The sequence below is a fragment of the Pezoporus wallicus genome, unplaced genomic scaffold, assembly GCF_028554395.1.
Source record: "Pezoporus wallicus isolate ANWC-B61680 ecotype Strahan unplaced genomic scaffold, APGP_CSIRO_Pwel_v1 contig_6658, whole genome shotgun sequence".
In the NCBI taxonomy this organism is placed as follows: Eukaryota; Metazoa; Chordata; class Aves; order Psittaciformes; family Psittacidae; genus Pezoporus; species Pezoporus wallicus.
Genome location: NW_026642312.1, coordinates 5,905,578 through 5,926,026, shown reverse-complemented (window position 1 = coordinate 5,926,026; position 20,449 = coordinate 5,905,578). Strand labels below are relative to the sequence as shown.

The window sequence follows — 20,449 nt, the reverse complement described above, 5'->3', positions numbered from 1 at the left end:
GACAATGGAACTATTCAAAGGATTTAAAATGATGCAGATGCAGGCTCTTACTCTATGACAAGTCTAAGTTATACCCAATTCCAGCTAGTTTATGATCCAATAAGCTACTTTTCTTTACTGCCCAGATAAAATCTTTCTACTCTCATTTTAGTCTGCCAGTGGTAAGCTCAGTCCATAAAAAAACAAGATTCTTTATTTTCTATAAAGTTCTTAGCTTTTGGTGATTTGTCTGGATTGTCCGTATCGCAAGTATTCTTATCAGCTTGTCATAAACTTGTATCCTTAGCAGAGCCACTGACTGAAACAAAGCTTAAACTGCTGCTGAGGCACATCAGTAGATACAGGCATAATTCAAAAACTAATTCTGGTTTCTTCACATGAGTTTTAACACTTGACCTTCTAGTAATTTATGGAGATTATTACAGCATAAAAAGATTAGATGGATTAAAATCAAGTCATCCTCAGGGTTGAGTACTGCAGACTGTGATGGTGATGAGGATTTAAAAATGATCCTGGTCTTCCACTTCAAATGCCAGAATAAATGCAGTGATGTTTCATGCCTGAAGTTTCAAGTTGCTTTTTTTTTCCTCATACACTTGTCAGAATTAGAAATTGTACTCGGCATATACCTCGATTCAAAAGAAATTTCTCCTATGCTGCTCTTCAGCCTAAGGACCTGCCAAAAAGGCACCTGTCCAATTGTAGCTCCTGATTGAAAGAACAAACTCAGACGTTAGAAAAGTACAAGGGCAAGAACTGATGTTTTATTAACCTATTTTACAGACTCTCAAGAGGAAGCGAGTCCTGTCAATGGGTCTTCACTGCATATCTCATCAGAGGACATGCCATTATTTCACTTTTACATCCCTCCCATAAGAATACTCCCTCTGATGAAGTAGTTCAAGGGCAAGCATCACAAAGTGCTGTAGCAAGGTACAGCAAATGGATCCGAGCCACATTAGGACGTCACTGGTAAAAATAAACATGGTGAAACTCAGTTTGACAAGCAACACAAATATTTGCATCACCATGTGATTGGCATTGTCCTACAGAAGGACAATGCCTTGTACCTTGGGTCACTTTCCTTTCAGGTCCACTTGATACAAGTATAAAGAGTACTGCTGAAACTAAGCCACAAAGGATGGAATTTATAAGTTTCTGAGGTAGCCACTATTTTTTTCAAAGTCAGATTAGGTAAATTACCCTTCTGCACCTAAACAACCTCTTTTAGACATTTACTATACAACAATATCTATACCTCCACAGGGCTTTTTAAACTGTTATTTCAGCTATAAACACGTATGTTGCAAAATCAGAGATTACTCGCAACTGAAGAAATGATGGAGAAACAGATGACTGCAGCAGATTTGAAGGAAAGTCACAGACTTTTAAAACAGGCACATTTCAAGGTACAAGTCTCAGGTATGCTCAGCATAGCTGAAGATCTAGTAAACAACATTCACTAGCTGTGCCTGTCAAGCAATTTGTCACTCTGAAGAAGGATTTCAAACATCAGTCTCCGGCAAAATGCGTTCTGCATTTTTGTTTCCAGATGCGTGGTTTTGTTAACCAGGTTCTCAGTTATTTATCCTATACATGCATTTTTATGCATACTCACACTGATTCCCTTACCCATTTAAGAACGTGTGTAAGTAGTCATCAGACTGGGTGGTAGATGGAGTAAGCAATATTAAGAGAAAACTGTTGTTCCAGGACTAATGTGTTTTGAATGAAACAGGTGTTTTCTTCTGGAGGAATTCTCGATCAGTTACACAGGTAGTTTGTTTGTACATACCACTATTCCATTTCAAATATGGGCTTTAGCTTTTACTGGCGCATGGTCTGTTGCCAGCAACAGACACAGAAACCCACCAGTAATAGAGAGCTTAAAATGGTAAAAAGAAGACACACTTGAAAAGAAATATCTTTATATACAGTATTCGCTTAAAAAATAAAATAGGTGGAACTTTAAAAGAGGAACATCCCATTCCGAATGAAATTTTAAAATACACTTCCATGCTAAAAGCACAAGTCTGGATGTCAGCCTCACAGAAGCTGCCAAGTAACAGAGAAAGAAACCTAATCTTTCACATTACTCCTCTCTGTGTCTTTGCTTTCCTGAATTACATGACTATTGGCATTTTTACCAGATTGACCTAAATCCTCGATTTTATTTTCTACTTCCATAGCACTGTTTTCCACAGGACTGTGGGAAGATTCTTCACCTATTTCTGCTTCCATTTTTGTGACTAAATCATGTTCTTTGTCTTCTACATCCATTCCTTCCTCTGTTTGTGCCAGCCTATGTTGAAGTTCTTCCTCTGCTTTACTTTTCGATTCCTCATCTTTCCTCTTTGCTTTAAACACTTCAACTCCCATCATCCTCAGGTAGTGAAGTCTCTCATTCCTGGGCACAAAGGCACGGAGTGATGTCTTCCCTTGCCAACCACACAGCAGTATAGGGCACTGAAGATCATCAGGTTTCCTATAAACAAGCAGTTACATTCAGTTGACTATGAGAAAGTTAATCTTCAAAACTTAACTTAATAGCCATACCCTGTCTGCACGTACATTAAGTGCACAATCTTTAACACTGAATGCATTTTATAACTAATTACAGAAGACAAGCAAATTTGTCTTAACTTATAATATCTAAACTTAACTTACTTAATATCTAAACAGACACCTGGCTGTTTACAAGCAAGCAAGCAAAACAAATAAGCTCAATGTTATTAAATTTCTGCAACAGGCAAAACAATTTTCTAGCTCTGGTTTCAAACCAATATAAGCAACAGCAAGATGAAAGCCTACATTTTAAAAGTTCTCAAGAGCTTCTAATACTACTTTACAAGAAACAGGAACAACAAAAAAGTTTAGCTTTTTCTATTCCAAATACTGGACTCCACAGGGTAACAACCAACCAAACATGCACACAAATCACATGCAGTGATACTGCGAACCTCTGGCAGAACTACTAGCTCTCCTTTACAAAGCTAAACCGTACAGCTGTTTTAAGAATACACAAGCAAGATAGCTTCTTTCCCTGTTATATTCTTTGTATCCTGTCTGGTGCTACTGTTGGCCTCACAGCCCCTCTATGCCTCCACTTCTGTTTTGGCCGAGTGAAAAATTCTTGTCTAAGTTATAAAACTGCATCAACGGAAAGCAACACATCTACTTACGCAGGGTCTGGGTCGTACTTCAGAACTATACTTCCCATTGCTACAAGGAAAGGGAAGGGGATGGGGGAACAAAACCAAAACAGATGACTTACTTGGTACAATGTTAAAATTACTGCAATTTGAAAATGTTCAAGAAAACAAGTTTTTAGACAGTCACAAAGCACGAGCTGTTAACAGTTATCTATGTCAGTACAGTGAGCTATAGACAGTTATCAGTTTTAATCTTTTTATTTTGTCTTTTTTTCTCCAGACCAAAGTGTTTCTATAATTACAAAAGCAACTGCTAACCCTGCTCCCACACAAACAAAGAAATCAAACTAAAAAAACATGTAGCGGATTACTTTACTCAGTGAACCTAGGAAGCCACTTTCACTTAAGTAAAATGAACATTAAGAGTATACCAGCCCAAACTTTAGAACAATTCTTCCTCCCATTTCATCTCATCAAACACTGAAGTACAAGGACCAGCGATGATTTGGAAATAAACACAAACAAAAGACAGAAAACCAGCCTTCCATTTCTTCAAGCATGCAGCACAAAGGAAATAAAAACTTATTATGACTAGACATTGATCCCCATATTTAAGAAAATAAAAACCTGAATAACTGAATTTGATACAGAAAATCATGATAAACAACTGCAGATGACAAACAGTTCCAGCTGGAGCACTAACACATAAATATCAGTAGCATATATAAAATCTATGGTCATAAGGTATTTTAAATGCTGCCTCACACCACCGTGCCACAGAAGTCACAAGTTTGGTGTCTTCTATTCTCTGGAGTTCATAAACGTTAAAGGCTGAGATCAGAAAGGACTACAGTTTGTAGTAGCACGCTAGGTTTCCATAATGCTTACTTATTTAATTACCAAGTCTATTTAAGATAAATCTAGTCAAAATTTTTAGCAGTTTGTGTGGCAGGATTCTCATAGTCTTTTCTATATATATATATAAAATATATATATTATACTACATTATATATAAAAATATATATGTGTGTATATATATGTTACATATATATAAATATATACAATATGCACATACAATACTTTTGTCATAGCACAAATTAGAAGGCTTACCCATGTCTTTGACTTTCTTCTGTGTTTCACTGCTAAATTTACTTAAGAATGGATTTTCCTGGGTTAGCAGAATTTTAACATCTTCTATGCAGACATTTATAATCCTTGCATGAATGAATGGGTACAGAGTATAAATTCCCTGTTTAATAAATAAACGTAATTATTTCAAATTGCAATCTCTACTTTCTGAAGAAAATTGTTAAACAGTATTTTCTTTAGCTAATGTCAGAAAACAATTTTCACATTTTAAACCATACTGAAAATGCTAATTGTCATTAATCTGACAAAGTTAATGCCAGCTGTGCTATAGGCTTTAGGAGAAATGAAAGTATCTCCATTGAAAATACATTCTGAAATTACCTCTTGTGCTAATCTGAACGCACATCCAAACTGTTCCCCATCAGTGTTGCGAGACCAGACTTTTATCCCTGTGTTAATAACCTGCAAATGGCAAAGCCAAAGATTATCATTAAGGAGTATAAATTCTAAATTACCACTCTGAACTTTGCTTTTTCTCAACTGTTTTCACTAAAAGAAGGAATAAAGAATAATTCTGCTGTAATGCTCATTTGCACTGGACACTAAATTAAATTCATGGGAAAATTAATTCAAGGGAAAAAGGAATTCCTGCTATCAAAACACAATTCTCTCTCAACATAAACGTTTTTTACACCTCTTCATGTTTAAACCTGAACACTGTGAAGAAGTGGCAGTCTTAAAATGAGGGCAGAGAACTATTAAGATCTAATTTTAATTTTCAGAAAGAATTTTCTGGGCGATTCTGGGAAGGTCAATCAAGACAGGATTTTTAAAGTGCACAAGTGCTTAATATTAGGACACGACATCCTTTGCAGTACCCAGAGTCTCACTACCTAACATAACTGACAAAACTTTAAGGAACTGGTGCATTATGTAGCCACTTCCTATATGTTAGGTAAAAGCGTAATTATTTATCCATCTCAAAGATCTTCTGCAAAGATGTAATGAGTATCTTTGAACACCTTCAAGATTTGATTTTACGAGGCCCTGAACTCTCTTACCTAGCTTTGAAGTTAGCTCTGCTTGGGGCAGGAAGGAAGCTGGACTAGATATCCCCATTCTAACTTAGATTATTCAACAAGTTGTCAGACAAATCTTTAGCCTTTGCAAGGCATTTTCTATGGGGAGTCATATAAAAAAAATATATATAATTTTCCCCTCTAATTCACAAAAAATACTTTTTATCCCATTACCATTCAGCTTAATAACTTTCCAAAATGTTCAGTAGTTGAAATTATTTAAACAATGTCCCCATGTAACACAGCCAGCTGATAATTCAGCTGAAGTTAACCATTATTTTCGGTAGGTTTCAAAGCTCTTAATACTTTTATAATTAAGGGGCTCATAAATACAACAGCCTTAATGTGAACTTGTGAAAGTAACTGAAGACCATGCAAAAACGCTGGTATACACACAGCAGTTATAGATTCCCTTCTTCTATTCTTAAGTTCCCTTGCATCTGCCAAAAAACATACCGATTTTAACCTTGGAGAGCGTAATTTACTTCTCAGAGACAACTCCTCATCTCTTGAAGAAAACATACATACAAAAAAAAAAAACAACCCAAACAAGGCCTATCAGAGGGCTAATCTATATAAACAACAAGATCTGCAATAAAGTTCAAGGCGACATTCACTGATGTTTATAATCTCTGTTGTGAAAACATGAAGAGATGAACCATACCTTCATCTTCTCACTGTTGTTCAGAAGCACATTCCTTAGCTCCTTAGAAACCATGTACAGCTGTCTCTTCTTTCCTTCTTGAGTTCGGGTTAGTAAATTCATCTTGGGAAATGATGGGTCCAATGCATAAAACTTCCTGTGGCCATAATACTTGTTTTGATTAACTAAGCAATGAAATTACATACTCAAAATGCATGGCTCAGCCCATTTCCTCAAGCTATCTCTGCAAACACTTAACTCTGGCTCCAGAACTAGACTTTCTAAGATGCATGACATCAGAAAAGACAAGCTGTCACAGACATGAAGATACACTTGAAAATTTCCAGTGCAAACTAGAGTTGGCTATTTTCATATAAGAGTTTTAAGTGTTGAAGAGAGGGGCACCTGGTGCAAAGTCAGGGAAAAGTTTTATGTATGACTAGCTGGGCCCATCTTTTGTGATGAAGTGAACTACTGATATTCTTAAACTACTAGAAATCTTACAGCCAAAACAGAAACATTTTTTTCTTACTGGATAGGAAGGAACAATGGATCATCTTCAGGGAGAAACACAAAAGGGTCTTCTTTAAAACCAAACAATTTCATTTTTTTAGATGGTGGTGGTCTGAAAAGAAAATGCCACTGCAGTTTCAATTTTAATAAAAGTAGCCGGTTTAAACTCAGTATATTCAGTTCATTTAGTCAACATTTGTCTTATGGTAACGATAATATACCAAGCAGAATACTGACGTTTTCCTGCGCTTTATTAAGAAAACACTACCCCCAATTTAACTTCCTCATTTTAAGAAGTGAAAGCAACGCTTGAGAACAGAAACCGTAGAAACGGTAAAAAGAAATTTCTGAGGGAGTAATTGTGAAGACAGTAAAGATCTTCCAAAGGTTAACTTCTGAAAGTTGTTGGTTTTTTTTCCTTAACAGAGAAGAAAGGACTAACAGACTTTACAAATGCTAGCAAGAAAAGTAGTTATTTTCCTAACTTGCTGAAATACAAAACAGAGAATGTGGAAATAAAGGACAACTGATCAAATTAATTTATTCTTCTTGATCGACTTCTAAATGAGTCCAGTAACAAAAGAACTATAGAATACTCAGCAATTACGAATCTGTCATAGGACAAATACTGAGACATGGCCTCTTACCCACATACTCCTTCCTTTTTGCTTTGTTCAGTGTCTGAATTCTGCAATTCTTGCTTTTTCTTAGACTCTTCATTTTCATCAGGTGTTAGTTCTTCAGTAATATGTTCAGAACCATTATCTGAATTGGCTGCTGTCACTTCAGCATCTCCTGTTCTTTGTAGTAATTTCTGATGAGCCTATTTCAAATTGCAGTATTTTCAACAAAGCAGAAATAGTGTCTAAGTTGTAGTAAGAGGTACCTATATTCTCTCTTTGCACGTACTTAATGCTTATCAATTTGTATGTAAGGACTTAAACAGATGCATTTAGGGAGTTAATCTGATTACTAAATGAAGATACCATTACAAGTTGCATTTACCTCTAGTACTGATCTGGACAATTTCTTACTAACTGTTTAGGAAACCTATTTTTGTACCATTTACAAAATCGTGTTCAAGCACTCAAAGAGAAGACTATTTTAAGTCAGGATCTCCTGCTTTCCTTCTAGCACTCAAAATGACTCACATATCTTGCTGCTGCACACTTTTTGTAAGAGTGCTACAACATTAAACTTAGAACAGTATAAACTGTTTGGATGATGCTTGCTTCTGAATAAATGCTTCTTCCTTACTGCCACATACACTTGACTCATACAGTGTTCTAATGATGCAAATCAAATAAACAGCTAAAAAGGGTACAAACAAGAAGTTTCTCTCAAAGATATCAAACAAATCATGTCAACTTAAAATCCTGTTGACAGGATTTTAAAGACAATTGACAACAAATGGATTAAAGTCAGGTGGCTGAAGCTGCTGCTGCTCCTAACAGGTTTATATCCATTCCCTGGCTGCTGAGCTGCTAGACTAATCTGTTGGTGAATCACTTCTGAGCAACCAGCCCAGAGTAAGATAAACTGAAATCAGAATTTGCTTACAACACAGCAGAAAAAAAGCCTTCAGCAGAAGGACGAAGAAAGTGACAGCTCTAGCTGCCCAACCTGATCTGCTTCTGTAGTTCTTTCAAAACCTTAACTTCGGGTTCAAGTTTTACCTTGCTATTTTACTATGATTTCAAAATCCCATCCCCACCCCCTTTTTTTTAGATTTTTTTTGGGGTTTTTTTTTGTGTTTTTTTTTTAGTTCTTACAGGATTTAGGAACTTATTTTTAACTGACAATCTGAACTATGACTGAAAGGCAGATACAAAACAGTTATACTATATTTTCTATCATATAAGCTTTCAAAAAATAATCCGGAAATGTTAGTAAAAGTTAACATTTTAGCTCCTTTAAAAGAAGTTACCTTAGGCTGGCGTTTATTCCAAGGCATTGGTGATTTTTTTATTAACACAGCCACAAAGAAACCTCCTGTGTTCTGATGATGTGGCAATATCCTAAGACTAGAGGAGAAAAAAATGTTGCAATGCATTCATCATCAGCATTCAGGCTTTCACAGTACTAGAAGCATCACATTTATATTTACTTTCAGGGTAAAATCTACTCTTGGAAAACTTACCAACGCTCTAGATTCATTGCTTTCAGCTTCTCTTCATCTTTCACAGGAAACATAGTGGGACGTATTTGTGTTTGTCTATTTGAAGGCACATCTTTCCACTCTTCAAGCCACTGTCCATCTTTCAGCATTACCTTCAAAGGAGTAAATATAAATACTGTGAAGAATATGCATCACCATTTTACAAGTTTTAATTAAAATACATTCAAACCAAGGTTCAGATGCTAAAAAAGGCAAGTTATTTTCTGGTATAGTAAATCAAGTTCTTCAAAGTGTATTGTTTCTTTGTGCACTGTATGTGTACATGAGATTCTTGCCAGCTGTACCTCTTAGCTTCTTGTATGCTTCAAAAAGTGTGTAGTCAAGTACAGACTTGTGCAGAATAAAATCCAGTGATCTCTGGTAACTTGCTACAACATACAGACTGCCAAAATCCAAAGGAAGAGTAGTGGTAGAATACGTAAGAAGATTAGTAAGGCATCAAATTTAAGATACACTACTTTTCTGATATAAGACTGGCTGTGAAACATTCTGCTATAGGCAGCTTCTGTGCAATATACCAAGAGGATACTGCAGCATAAGGGTTTACAAACAAGGAATCCCAATTTCATTACATAAGAAAGATCCAAGAATGCAAGACAACAGCTTGGTAAGCATGGACCCCTGCCATAGCACATATAGGTCATGATAAAGATGTTTTCAAGGGAAGTTACTGAAGAACCATAAATTTTGTAGTGCCTGTATTTTCAGCCAGGATTCAGAACTTAGACTGTAACTGCAGTCTAAGATTAATTACATAATACAGTATTATAGGGAACAAGATATACTCTTAGGGATCTTTATATATATATATATATTGTACCTCTATGCAGTAAAAATATAGTAAAATTAAAATCATAAGCCAGTTATGCATTTTACATTTATCCTTCAGTTACAAGCATGAAATTTAATTTTTCAGAACTTTCAGAAGAAAGAAACCAGCTGGTTTCTAGGCTGAATTTCCAATGGCAGAACATAAATCTTTATTCCATGCATCTTGTGGACAGGCATAAACCTGCAAACTACCATTGCAAGAGACTACTGAAATGGTGAGAGAAGACAGAGCCACCAATGGGGTCACTAAGGCACTCGCTCATAATCAGAAGTTCATCAGAGCTTCTTTTCCTACTGCCAGGAAGAACTTCTACTCTTCTGGATTATACTCTTATCACGAAGCTGAAGCAGCTCTGGGGGGTTTTGCTCCTCCCTGCTAGTCTGTTTCCAGAACCAAAACCACGGAAGTTGTGGAACAGAATATATAATTCCACTAATATTCTAGGATTGCTCGCAGCACTGCAGATTTTATTGCTGACTTCCAGAAAGGGTTTAACAGCTTTTACTTCCAAATAACTCAAATGGACCAGCTCAAGAACTGTAAAATCTAACACTCACAGGCCGTACAGGCAGGAGGGGTAACTTGAAAGTGGCTGAAATTATGTTGCCACCTACAGGCCACATGCGCACGTTAGAAAAGGGAATTCTGTAAAATACAAGAGACAGCAAAGAAAGCTAGAGGAAAAAGATGACAGCAGATGAGGAAGTAAGAACTTACCATTAGAAAGGTTTTTAGCCCTCTCCCCTACAATGCTATATTGTCTAAACCTCTAAACAGCAAATCACTACTATTACTTCAGCTCAATCTTATGTTTTGAAATGTTAAATAAACTTCAATATCTCCCTAACTTAACACTCGACCACAGACCAAGAACTTCACAGAAGCATGAAGTGCAGTACCTTCCATTTTGTAACTCCTGGCATCCTCTTCAAACCTGGTAACTCAGAAGAGACATCGGCAAGTTCTAAGGCACCTGAAATCAAGAATATACACGTTCTTTAAAACAGATTTGAGAGTTGTATTCCTAATTAACTTTTACAAAGATAGTTTTCTGTCAAGTTTAAAGACCATTTTAAGACCATTGCTTTTTAAAATTTTCAAGGAACAAAATATTACAAAAGCACTGCGATGTAAATGAACTAGATGGCAAGAACTGTTCGTAATAACTCCGTATGTTTGCAACCTATAAATTAACCAAAACATAATGGTAAGATATTTTTTGCAGCAGCTGCATAGAGTAATACTGTACAACCCATATCATAAACGTCAGTGTTCCAGGCAATGCAGTCATAGAAGTTTTTATCCTCACTTACTCAGTATTTCTCAGAAAGGTACTCTTTTGGGATGACTAAGCCTTTTAAAATGCTTGACAGATTCTCATTTTATGGACTTAAAATCTTAATTTATTCCAGTGTGAGAGGAAAAAGAATTTTTTTTTTTTTAATGGAAAGGAAAATTTCAAACTGTAACAGTAAAGTACATGGATGTGCTTAAACAGTTCCAGAGGAGCGCCATGAAGATGATCAGAGGGCTGGTGCACCTCTCCCATAAAGACAGGCTGAGAGAGCTAGGGTTGCACAGCCTGGATAAGGCTCAAGGGAGACCTTATAGCAGCCTTCCAGTACCTAAAAAGGGGCTACAAGGAAGCCGGATAGGGACTTTCTACAAGGGTGTGTAGGGATAGGACAAAGGGCAATGGCTTTAAGTTGAAAGAAGGTAGATTTATATTAGATATTAAGGAAGAAGTTCTTTACTGCGAGGGTGGCGAGGCACTGGCACAGGTTGCCCAGAGAAGTTGTGCCTGCCTCATCTCTGTCAGTGTTCAAGGCCAGGTTGGATGGGGCTTTGAGCAACCTGGTCTAGTGGAAGGTGTCCCTGCCCATGGCAGGGGGGCTGGAACTGGATGATCTTTAAAGTCCCTTCCAAACCAAACCATCCTATGATTCTATGACAAAAGGTGATGTGCCTACAATACATAATGCTACAAATAACATATAAATAGTCATGCTACAAATACATATAAAATAAATACATCTACAAATGACATCAACAGAGTATAACTTCCTCTACTGAATAAGAACTTAAAGCTGTCCCAACTCCAGAAAGAATGGTATAAAAACTTACTGTTTAAATAGGTGATCTCTCTAAAGAAGAATAACCTGAAAATTTCTTTTTTGTGATTCTGAATTCTAACAGCTAGGTAGGCTTTTCCTCATGTTGTACACAATTTAACAACCTGTTCTAAATGACTAACCATTTACTCTTACAGTAACACTTTAAGCAGGTCTTAAATAAATGACTGATACATGAATTTATGGATGAACTCCAAAAAGACATTTCAGATCTGATTAAACCTGTCCTTTAAATATTCCTGCCTACCTACAGCATGACTTCAACTGATACCTCAAGACTACATCAGACTGAGCAGGCACTAAATAGTTTGTCAGAAATACCACAATTCTCAGTAGAGAAACATGGTACAAAAGTGCCTTTTTCTTACTCCAGGCCTAAGGGGAAAGCAATCTCTGATCTGCTCTACAAGTAGCCATGTAACACAGTGCTAGGATTAACTTTACACCCAAGAACCAACAAATCTTCTAGACTGACCTGAGCAAATACTTGAGGTTCAATGCCCCCTGCAGACTACTGTGTTACTTTATCCTTCTTTTGCTACATCTACATTGAAGCCCCAAGGATAACATTCACTCACTGGGACACACCATAGCCTCCAAGTAAGCTTCAGAATACCTCCACTGGGCAGACATAAGATCCAAATGCCATAATAGCCAGTCAAGATCCTTATTTTCAAGTACTGAATTTGCCCAAGATGCTGCAATTGTTGGCCTCATTAACATCCATACTGCTCTATGCTCCTACACAAATTAGTCCTTACTGCTTTCCAATGACCTTTTAACTCTGGTGTACTACAGCCTTCAATAAGCCAAGCATACTATAATTTACATGAAACATGTCTACGTCGTATAACACGTTGTTCTCCCACTCATCTACCAAAGAAATTACCTCTAAATAAAAATGTCCTTTGACTGGAAATTGAATAGTCAGTTCTTACTTATCTCCAGGCATTTTAGCTAAACTGCTTTTCTGAGACAATGAAATTTCACACGTAATTGGTGGCCAGAATAGTGACTGGAACAAAGAAAACATTACATAAAACAGACTAGTCTACTTCCAGAACCAGCTCAGCTCCAGAGGCACTACAACTGCTTCTGCTCTGTACAAGGCTCAACTTAGTCCGTGGAACTTTTAATGTGAAATCCAATTAGATATCTCCAAACTTCAGGTTACTGACTCGGAAAAAAGTGTCCATCCGCTCAAGACCAGAAATCTGAGCTACTAAACCCTACCATCACAAACTGGTGCAGCGCTGCTTCCCAGCTCATCTTAATTTTTCTACCTCTTGTTACTTCAGATGATAAAGACCTAACAGCAACTTAAGCAAGCCTTCAAAAGCAAGTCAAAAGTGTAAAAAAACCCCATAAGCTTAAAGACTTTAAAAGTCCAAGTCTGCCAAACTGTGGGTCAAAGGATGCTAAAGGTATCAGTGACCTCCACCTGCTGATGCACAGTAACATTCCTCTACCTGCTTAAGTGTACTCTGGGCTTTTTACTCCTGTAACATACAGCACTAGTGTCCCACACCATGTTTTCCAAAGGAAATATGAATATCAGACATGGAATCCAAACAGTGGAATCAGTTAGCAGAAGCCAGATAACACAGACCAAATTCCACTGATCTGTAGAAGTCTTTTGTGTATTATTAACACAACTTGTTCAGGTTTTATATTTGCATCCGATTTAGGCCAATTTAAGATGACTGCTCATATCAACACTGGTAAAATCCTACAGCTACCAAAAAATTGCTGCAGTTTTGCATAGTAGGAGCATGTTATCTACACTAAGCTTATTACTAGTTTCATACACATACTGTGTTTTGAGCTCAGGAAAAGATTTCCCCATCTTGGGAATTCTCACCTTGGCTCTTTTCCAGCAGAGATGCAATCACAGCTTCATTTTCAATGGGGTTCAACGAACACGTGGAATACACCATTCTCCCACCTTCTGCCAGCTGTTCAACACCACGGGTTGCAATTCTTAACTGCAATCTAACAGAACACTCTTGATGTAGCCAGGTATCATTCAGGAACCAGAAATATTTGTCATCAAGTTTCTTACATGTGAAGCTATACCGCAGGCACATAATGCTCCATGGGCTAAACAGCCTATACTGCAGACACACTCACATCTATTAAAACAGCAATTAGGTCAAACATTAACAGTACTGCATGATAACTTCTAACATAACATTCTGTATGTTGTTCTTTCTAGTGTCCCATTAGGTTTATTATAAAGTACTCCATACTAGAAAAATAACACCCCAAAACCTGGCTCTCCTTCTCAGAAATCTACAGTCAAAATGAGAAGCAATCTATTATAAATATTATAGACAACACAGCTTAGCTAGTATTGGCTTTCTGAGAAAAGTATCACTGAGCCAGATGATGAACTTATAACCTACTTGCATACTGACAACTAAAACAGAACCTGCAATTATGAGTTATCTAGCAGTAACACCACAGGTCAGCTGAGTCACAGTAACCGAGAGCATTCCCAGCTTGTTACAAAGGCACAGTAAAATGTTCTAAGCTTCTCCATCTGTGTTTAAATTACTGCTTTTTACCATGTGCCTGCACTAGGCTAAGTACTCATTCACCATCATTTAACATAAACAAGTCTCAGGTAACTGAAACCGTGTATGTATCACCTCTAATATTCTTAAGACTTTAAAACGTTTCTATTAAATCTTACAAGTTGCTGTATTTTCCAACAGTATTTTACCTGCCTAAACACTAAGAATCCCAACCAAATTATTTGTTCTCTCTTTCATTAGCTACCTTGTCTAAATGAACTCAATGAATGTTAGTATGTCAGATATGCTTAAGAAAACAAGCAATTTAGATTCACAGACTACACTCCTCTTATCTGAAACACTACACTTTCTCTGAATGGTACATCAGCTCTTGATCTGAGAGAAAAGTGACTCTTCTCAGTCTCTGCTTTGTTATATATTAACATATGAATGCATGCAGATGTTATCAGGAAAAGGAGCAGAGAGAAATGAAAGTGCAGATGTGTAATAAGCATTTTTACCCATGGAGCTGCAAACTGTTTTGTGTCGTCCACTTCTTCCATACATCAATGTTTTTCCTCATAGTTCCATCTCCACTGTAACAGAGGTCAAACAGATTTGTATTATTTGTGGGTGAAACTTATTTCGTATCAAAGTCATTTATAGCAGCAAAGTATTAACAATTCCTCTCCCACATTAATGAGTCCTCCTATGTCATATTGTTTGCTTCAATGCTATCTTTGTATTTCAGAATCCTGAGCCCAAGTTCAAAATTGGTCCAAACTTAAGTACCCCTTAGAATGAAAAACATTCACCTTGATTTGGTATCTTCTTACCCAAGAATTTTAAGGCATTCACCTGCTTTGGAAGTTACTATAAATCATAACTCACTTAAGAACTCAAAAAGCATAACTCAGTAAGACAAAAATTGTAACACTGCATTTAGTGCACTAAAATCTGCACACTGAAAATTGCATGCAAGATACCTGCAGGGGACGTCACATAAAATCCTGTCATAGAAGAGGACCTCTTTTCTTCCATCAACATCTATTTGTAGATTAGGAATGCTGGAGGCATCATGATTTACCACCATGATGCACGGACTGTTTAACCTCTTAGCCTGATGAACCAGCAAATAGCAGCGCTTGTTGTCGACATCATTAGCAATTACAAAACCCTCTGGAAAAAAAAAAATATTAGGAAGATGCTTTACTACTCAACAGCTAAGTAATTTTACATAGTTTACTGCTTTATCTTCAAAGTTGTGTAAGCCTTTCACTAAACATTTTTACTTAAAAGACTACTTACGAAGACAGGACCCCTTACTGAACATAAAATAACATGAAGTATGCTGAGGTTTAACTGATGTGTCAAATACAGTCTCAATAGTTCTAGCTTCCATGCAGCAACAATAAGTAACTTCTCAAAGTAAAACCTCTGTAACAGAAAGAACCTCCACTGCCATTGAACACAATCTCTGTACATCAGATATCCAGAAGAATCCAGAAAGAATCCACTCCCCCCAACTTCACAATTTCCATGGGCAGTATTTTCTGTGAGCATCTAACTGAAAGTAAAGATTCTGAAGCTTAAAAAGAAATAAACAAGATAAATATAATGACCATTCTAAGGCTAAAGCTCCTCAATCCAGTGTTTGCAGGATACAACTGTAACACAAGGGTTTATGGGCCACCACCTACTAGGTAAACCTGATATATATAAAAAAATTAAGTGCTAATCAGATCTACTGTAGTCTGAACTGTGAAGATATCTACCTGTATCTATATGTAATCTATCTCTCTCCTCTAGCCAAGGAAGCCCACAAAGTTTCAAAGCAAAGATGGGGGTATCTTGTATCATTCCAACACACTGGGGGTTCAAAAGGTAGTTAAAGGCAGTTACTTAACTGTGATAATTATAACAATCTTTTACAAGAAAAAGCAAAAATTCAAAGTCACAAAAGTTTTTGGTAGTTTTTCCAGACTTACTGGGAAAAGGATCATTCATGTCTGCATGTAGCATTTCAATCAGTTGGGCAGTCTTAGATCCAGGTGCAGCACACATATCTAGAATCTACAAACAGTAGAAAATTAAATAACAAGTCCTACCTTTACATGGTTTTTAAGTCTGAGAAATTTACTATGTGTTCTTGTTGAAATTAAATATTCTTGCATACAGTTGCAGAATTGTAATTGTTCTGAAGACCAATTTACAAAAACATAAAGTTCTGGTTTTTGTACGCTTTATCTCTGAGGGTCTAATATGTAAAAAGGACTTTAGTTTCTATGGAACAAATGCACGAGCTGAAAAAGAAAGATCTGGAAGAGAAATATGAATGTAGATGGGGGATATGGTCTTTTTATCATCTCAATTTCAGCTGAACTGGACCTTTACATACACACGCACATTAAAAGCAAAGTTACGCTAAAGAACAAGTAGTATTTTTCTTTAACTATCAGTAAATTAATCAGCCCAGTTAATTATACAGATTTCATAAAAATTAAGTTCTATCTCTCCCCACCCATTTGCATTTTAATGCCAAAAAAATCAGGGCAGTATAAACCGCTTCATTCTAATATCCTTGAAGAAGCACTTGGAAATTACCTGAACTGTCCTCAGCAACAGCACAGAACAGCACAGCTACCAACACCTGATTTCTAGCATTATTTCTCACTCCTGGTTCATCACAAACTTGGCTTGTGGTGGAGTCATTCGTACAGTCACTTTCACAGCAAACCATCTGACAGCTAACACTGCCTTCTTAAGTAAGGAAGCTTACAGTCTTCTTGCATAGTTACATAAACATACAAATATCTTAGGACCTTTAGCACAAGAAATGTTAGCTGAAATTGTACAACAGTATAAAAGACAGGGATGGATCTGATCCAGTTCCCATACAAGCTCTTGTCATGAACAAGACTAACCTGGATGACAGATCCCAGGGAGATGCAAAGAGCATTTATGGAGAGCTTCAAGGACCATGTGATAAGCACTGCTTAATGCATCATGAAACACACTCAGTAAGACACTGTCATGCCTGCCATTTAAAGTAACAGTTGTAACACTGACAGTTTCCACTTTTGCAGATAATGCACAAAAAAAAACAAGAATGCCTTCTCCTGGAAGGCATGCTAAGGCACATGAAAAACAAGGTGCTTGGTGACAACCAGCATGGCTTCACTAAGGGGAAATCCTGCCTGACCAATTTGGTGGCCTACAGAACTGATGGACGGGGTAGAGCAGCTGATGTCATCTATCTGGACTTGTGTAAAGCGTTCAACACTGTCCCACACGACATCCTTGTCCCTAAATTGGAAAGACATCAACTTGAGAGGTGAACCACTCAGTGGGTAAGAACTGGCTGGATGGCCGCACACAAAGAGCTGTGGTCAATGGCTCAATGTCCGGCTGGAGACCAGTAACGAGTGGTGTCCCTCAGGGATTGGTGTTGGGACCGGTCTTGTTCAACATCTTTGTCGCTGACATGGACAGTGGGATTGAGTGCGCCCTCAGCAAGTTTGCCGATGACACCAAGCTGTGTGGTTCGGTTGATACCCTGGAGGGAAGGAATGCCACTCAGAGGGACCTTGACACGCTTGTGAGGTGGGCTGATGCCAACCTCATGAAGTTTAACCATGCCAAGTGCAAGGTCCTACACCTGGGTCAGAGCAATCCCAGGCATGGCTATAGGTTGGGCAGAGAAGAGATTCAGAGCAGCCCTGTGGAGAAGGACTTGGGGGTGTTGGTTGATGAGAAAATAAACATGAGCCAGCTTCAGTGTGTGCTCGCAGCCCAGAAAGCCAACCGTATCCTGGGCTGCATCAAAAGCAGCGTGACCAGCAGGTCGAAGGAGGTGATCCTGCCCCTCTACTCTGGTCTTGTGAGAATTCACTTGGGAGTATTGTGTGCAGTTCTGGTGTCCGCAACATAAAAAGGACACTGAACTGTTGGAACACGTCCACAGGAGGACCATGAGGATGATCAGGGGACTGGAACACCTCCCGTATGAAGACAGGCTGAGGAAGTTGGGGCTGTTCAGCCTGGAGAAGAGAAGGCTGCGTGGAGACCTCATAGCAGCCTTCCAGTACCTGAAGGGTGCCTATAAGGATGCTGGGGATGGACTCTTCATTAGGGACTGTAGTGACAGGACAAGGGGTCACGGGTTTAATCTTAAACAGGAGAAGTTTAGATTGGATATAAGGCAGAAGTTCTTTCCTGTAAGGGTGGTGAGGCACTGGAATGGGTTGCCCAGGGAAGTTGTGAATGCTCCATCCCTGGTGGTGTTCAAGGCCATGTTGGATAGAGCCTTGGGTGGCATGGTTCAGTGTGAGGTGTCCCTGCCTATGGCAGGGGGGGGATGGAACTAGATGATCTTAAGGCCCTTTCCAACCCTAACTATTCTATAATTCTATGAAGAATAAGCAAGTGTAAACATGCTTCAAAATTGTCCAGCAAGCTGATTGTGAGGGAAAACGAAATTGTGAAAAACAGATTAAAAATTAACACAACCACAGAGTGGTTTCACGGACATCAAGCTGATTCTTCCATAACAGAATTCTGTACCAGCCTTGATACTGCTCTTGTAATTTGTAGTGTAATCAAACTATCTGCTAGGAAAAAATCCAGTACACAGTATATTCTAGAGTTACCTTATGATGAGGGTTAACATTAAGCAGCAGAGGTGGGATCATACTAACAGCCTCCTGTCGACTGATATTTCCCTTGAAAGGAACAAAAGAACAAAAATAAAGATCAGCACCCCCTCCTTTTTATTGCACAAGAGAGCACATTTCCCTTGCACTACTTTTTTTAATCTCTATAAAATAAAATAAAGCAATCTAAACCACACTGTTATAAATTCAGGATTGAAATTTGGTAGCAGGTAACAACAACAACAAACATCAACATTTTTCATCCAACTGAAATCTCTGGTTATTGCACATTTGTTCTAATTTTGTTAAACCTATAGATATAATTTCTGCTCAGAAGAGATGAGAAACTGGATTCAAGCAAGTGAGAAACATGCATTACTAAAGGTAAGTGTTGTTACGTATGCACACACGCTTTTTACAGAATTTAAACACCTATTTTCTAAGAGCAACTCATTATTTCACAGGGACTCATTTTCACATTCTCAAGCAAAAAACAAATGCAATTAGCACAGGAGAAACATTTGTAACTGCAGTTTTGCAGCAGTCGTAGGATGAATCACTGTCAACACCAACACTAAATCGAGATTCTTCTGAGCTACTCAGCTGCTGAGAGAAAAGGTGCGGTCTCAATGTCTCATAACACAGTTAAACAAAACACGGCTCAGGATTTGCAAGAGAAAAGAAACAAATCAAGGTGTATCTAGGACTTACACATTCTGTCTCGCTAACCAGAAACTGATGAAACTTCTCCAGCTGTGGTGACTTGCGCAAGATTTTTCTGCTCAGGTTGGTGTGCCAGGCTAGCTCTTCTGGATACCTGGGGCAAAGAGGCAGAAGAAGAGCAAAGGCAAATGAAACCAATTCATGAGGCTGGATGCCGGGACTGCACAGGATGCCTGTTTGACTTGCACCTCGCTCACCAGCTCAGTGCCTGCGGCATTTCGACTTTCTGGCCATCCACTTCCAGGTCCTCCAGCTCCTTGAAGTACTTTTCCTTTAAGCAGTGGAGAATCTCTCTGGCGTGGCTGCACAGGAGGGAGGCACATAGGATGAGGCAGGATGGGGACCCGCCTTCCCCAGGCGGCAGGTAAAACCGGAGGGTACCTCCGAGCCCGGGGCCCCCTGCCAGCCCCTACCTGCGGTAGCCGGTGATGCGCAGCGTGGCGGGCAGCGGCTCCCTCAGCGCCGCCATGAAGTCTCCCCACTCTCCGTCGGGCACGATGCCCAGCTCCCGGTAGTACCGCTCGAACAGCTCATTCTCCTTCACGATCTCGGGGTAGCCGCCGGCCCAGCCCTGAAACACGCCGGCACCGTCAGCCCGGCGGCGATGCCGCTGCCCTCCCCGCCCGGCCCGGCCTGGCTCTCACCGCCTGGTCCCCGCCGCCGCCACCGCCGCTGTCACCGCCTCGCTCCTGCCGCTGCCGCTGCTGCTGCTGCTGCTGCTGCTGCCGCCTGCGGTCGCGCGCGCGGCGGCCCATGGCGGCCAGGCGCCGCACGAGCCCCGCTACGCGCCCAGCCGTCGGTGCGGCCTCTCCCGCCCCTCACGAGCAGAGGGGCCGCACGCACGCACACACACACACACACACACACACACACACACACACACACACGGCTGCCGCACCGCGTGCTCGCGCCGATACGCGCATGCGCTGGCCCTACCCC

The 20,449-nt window shown here is 39.1% G+C and overlaps 1 protein-coding gene across 1 annotated transcript; it reads right to left on the bottom strand.

Annotated features, from left to right (window-relative positions):
• Positions 1-1,911: 1,911 nt before the first annotated feature.
• On the bottom strand, positions 1,912-20,299 carry NSUN2 (NOP2/Sun RNA methyltransferase 2). The gene is made up of 19 exons (XM_057428817.1): positions 20,155-20,299; positions 19,924-20,081; positions 19,708-19,812; positions 19,499-19,604; positions 18,785-18,856; positions 16,124-16,208; positions 15,122-15,314; positions 14,657-14,731; positions 13,481-13,611; positions 10,387-10,460; positions 8,617-8,747; positions 8,404-8,500; positions 7,124-7,299; positions 6,496-6,588; positions 5,985-6,120; positions 4,623-4,703; positions 4,263-4,401; positions 3,183-3,222; positions 1,912-2,485 (listed from the first exon to the last, which is right to left on the bottom strand). Exons 1-19 carry the CDS (start codon positions 20,263-20,265, stop codon positions 2,080-2,082), a joined length of 2,409 nt encoding a protein of 802 aa, XP_057284800.1. The 5' UTR covers positions 20,266-20,299; the 3' UTR covers positions 1,912-2,079.
• Positions 20,300-20,449: the final 150 nt, after the last annotated feature.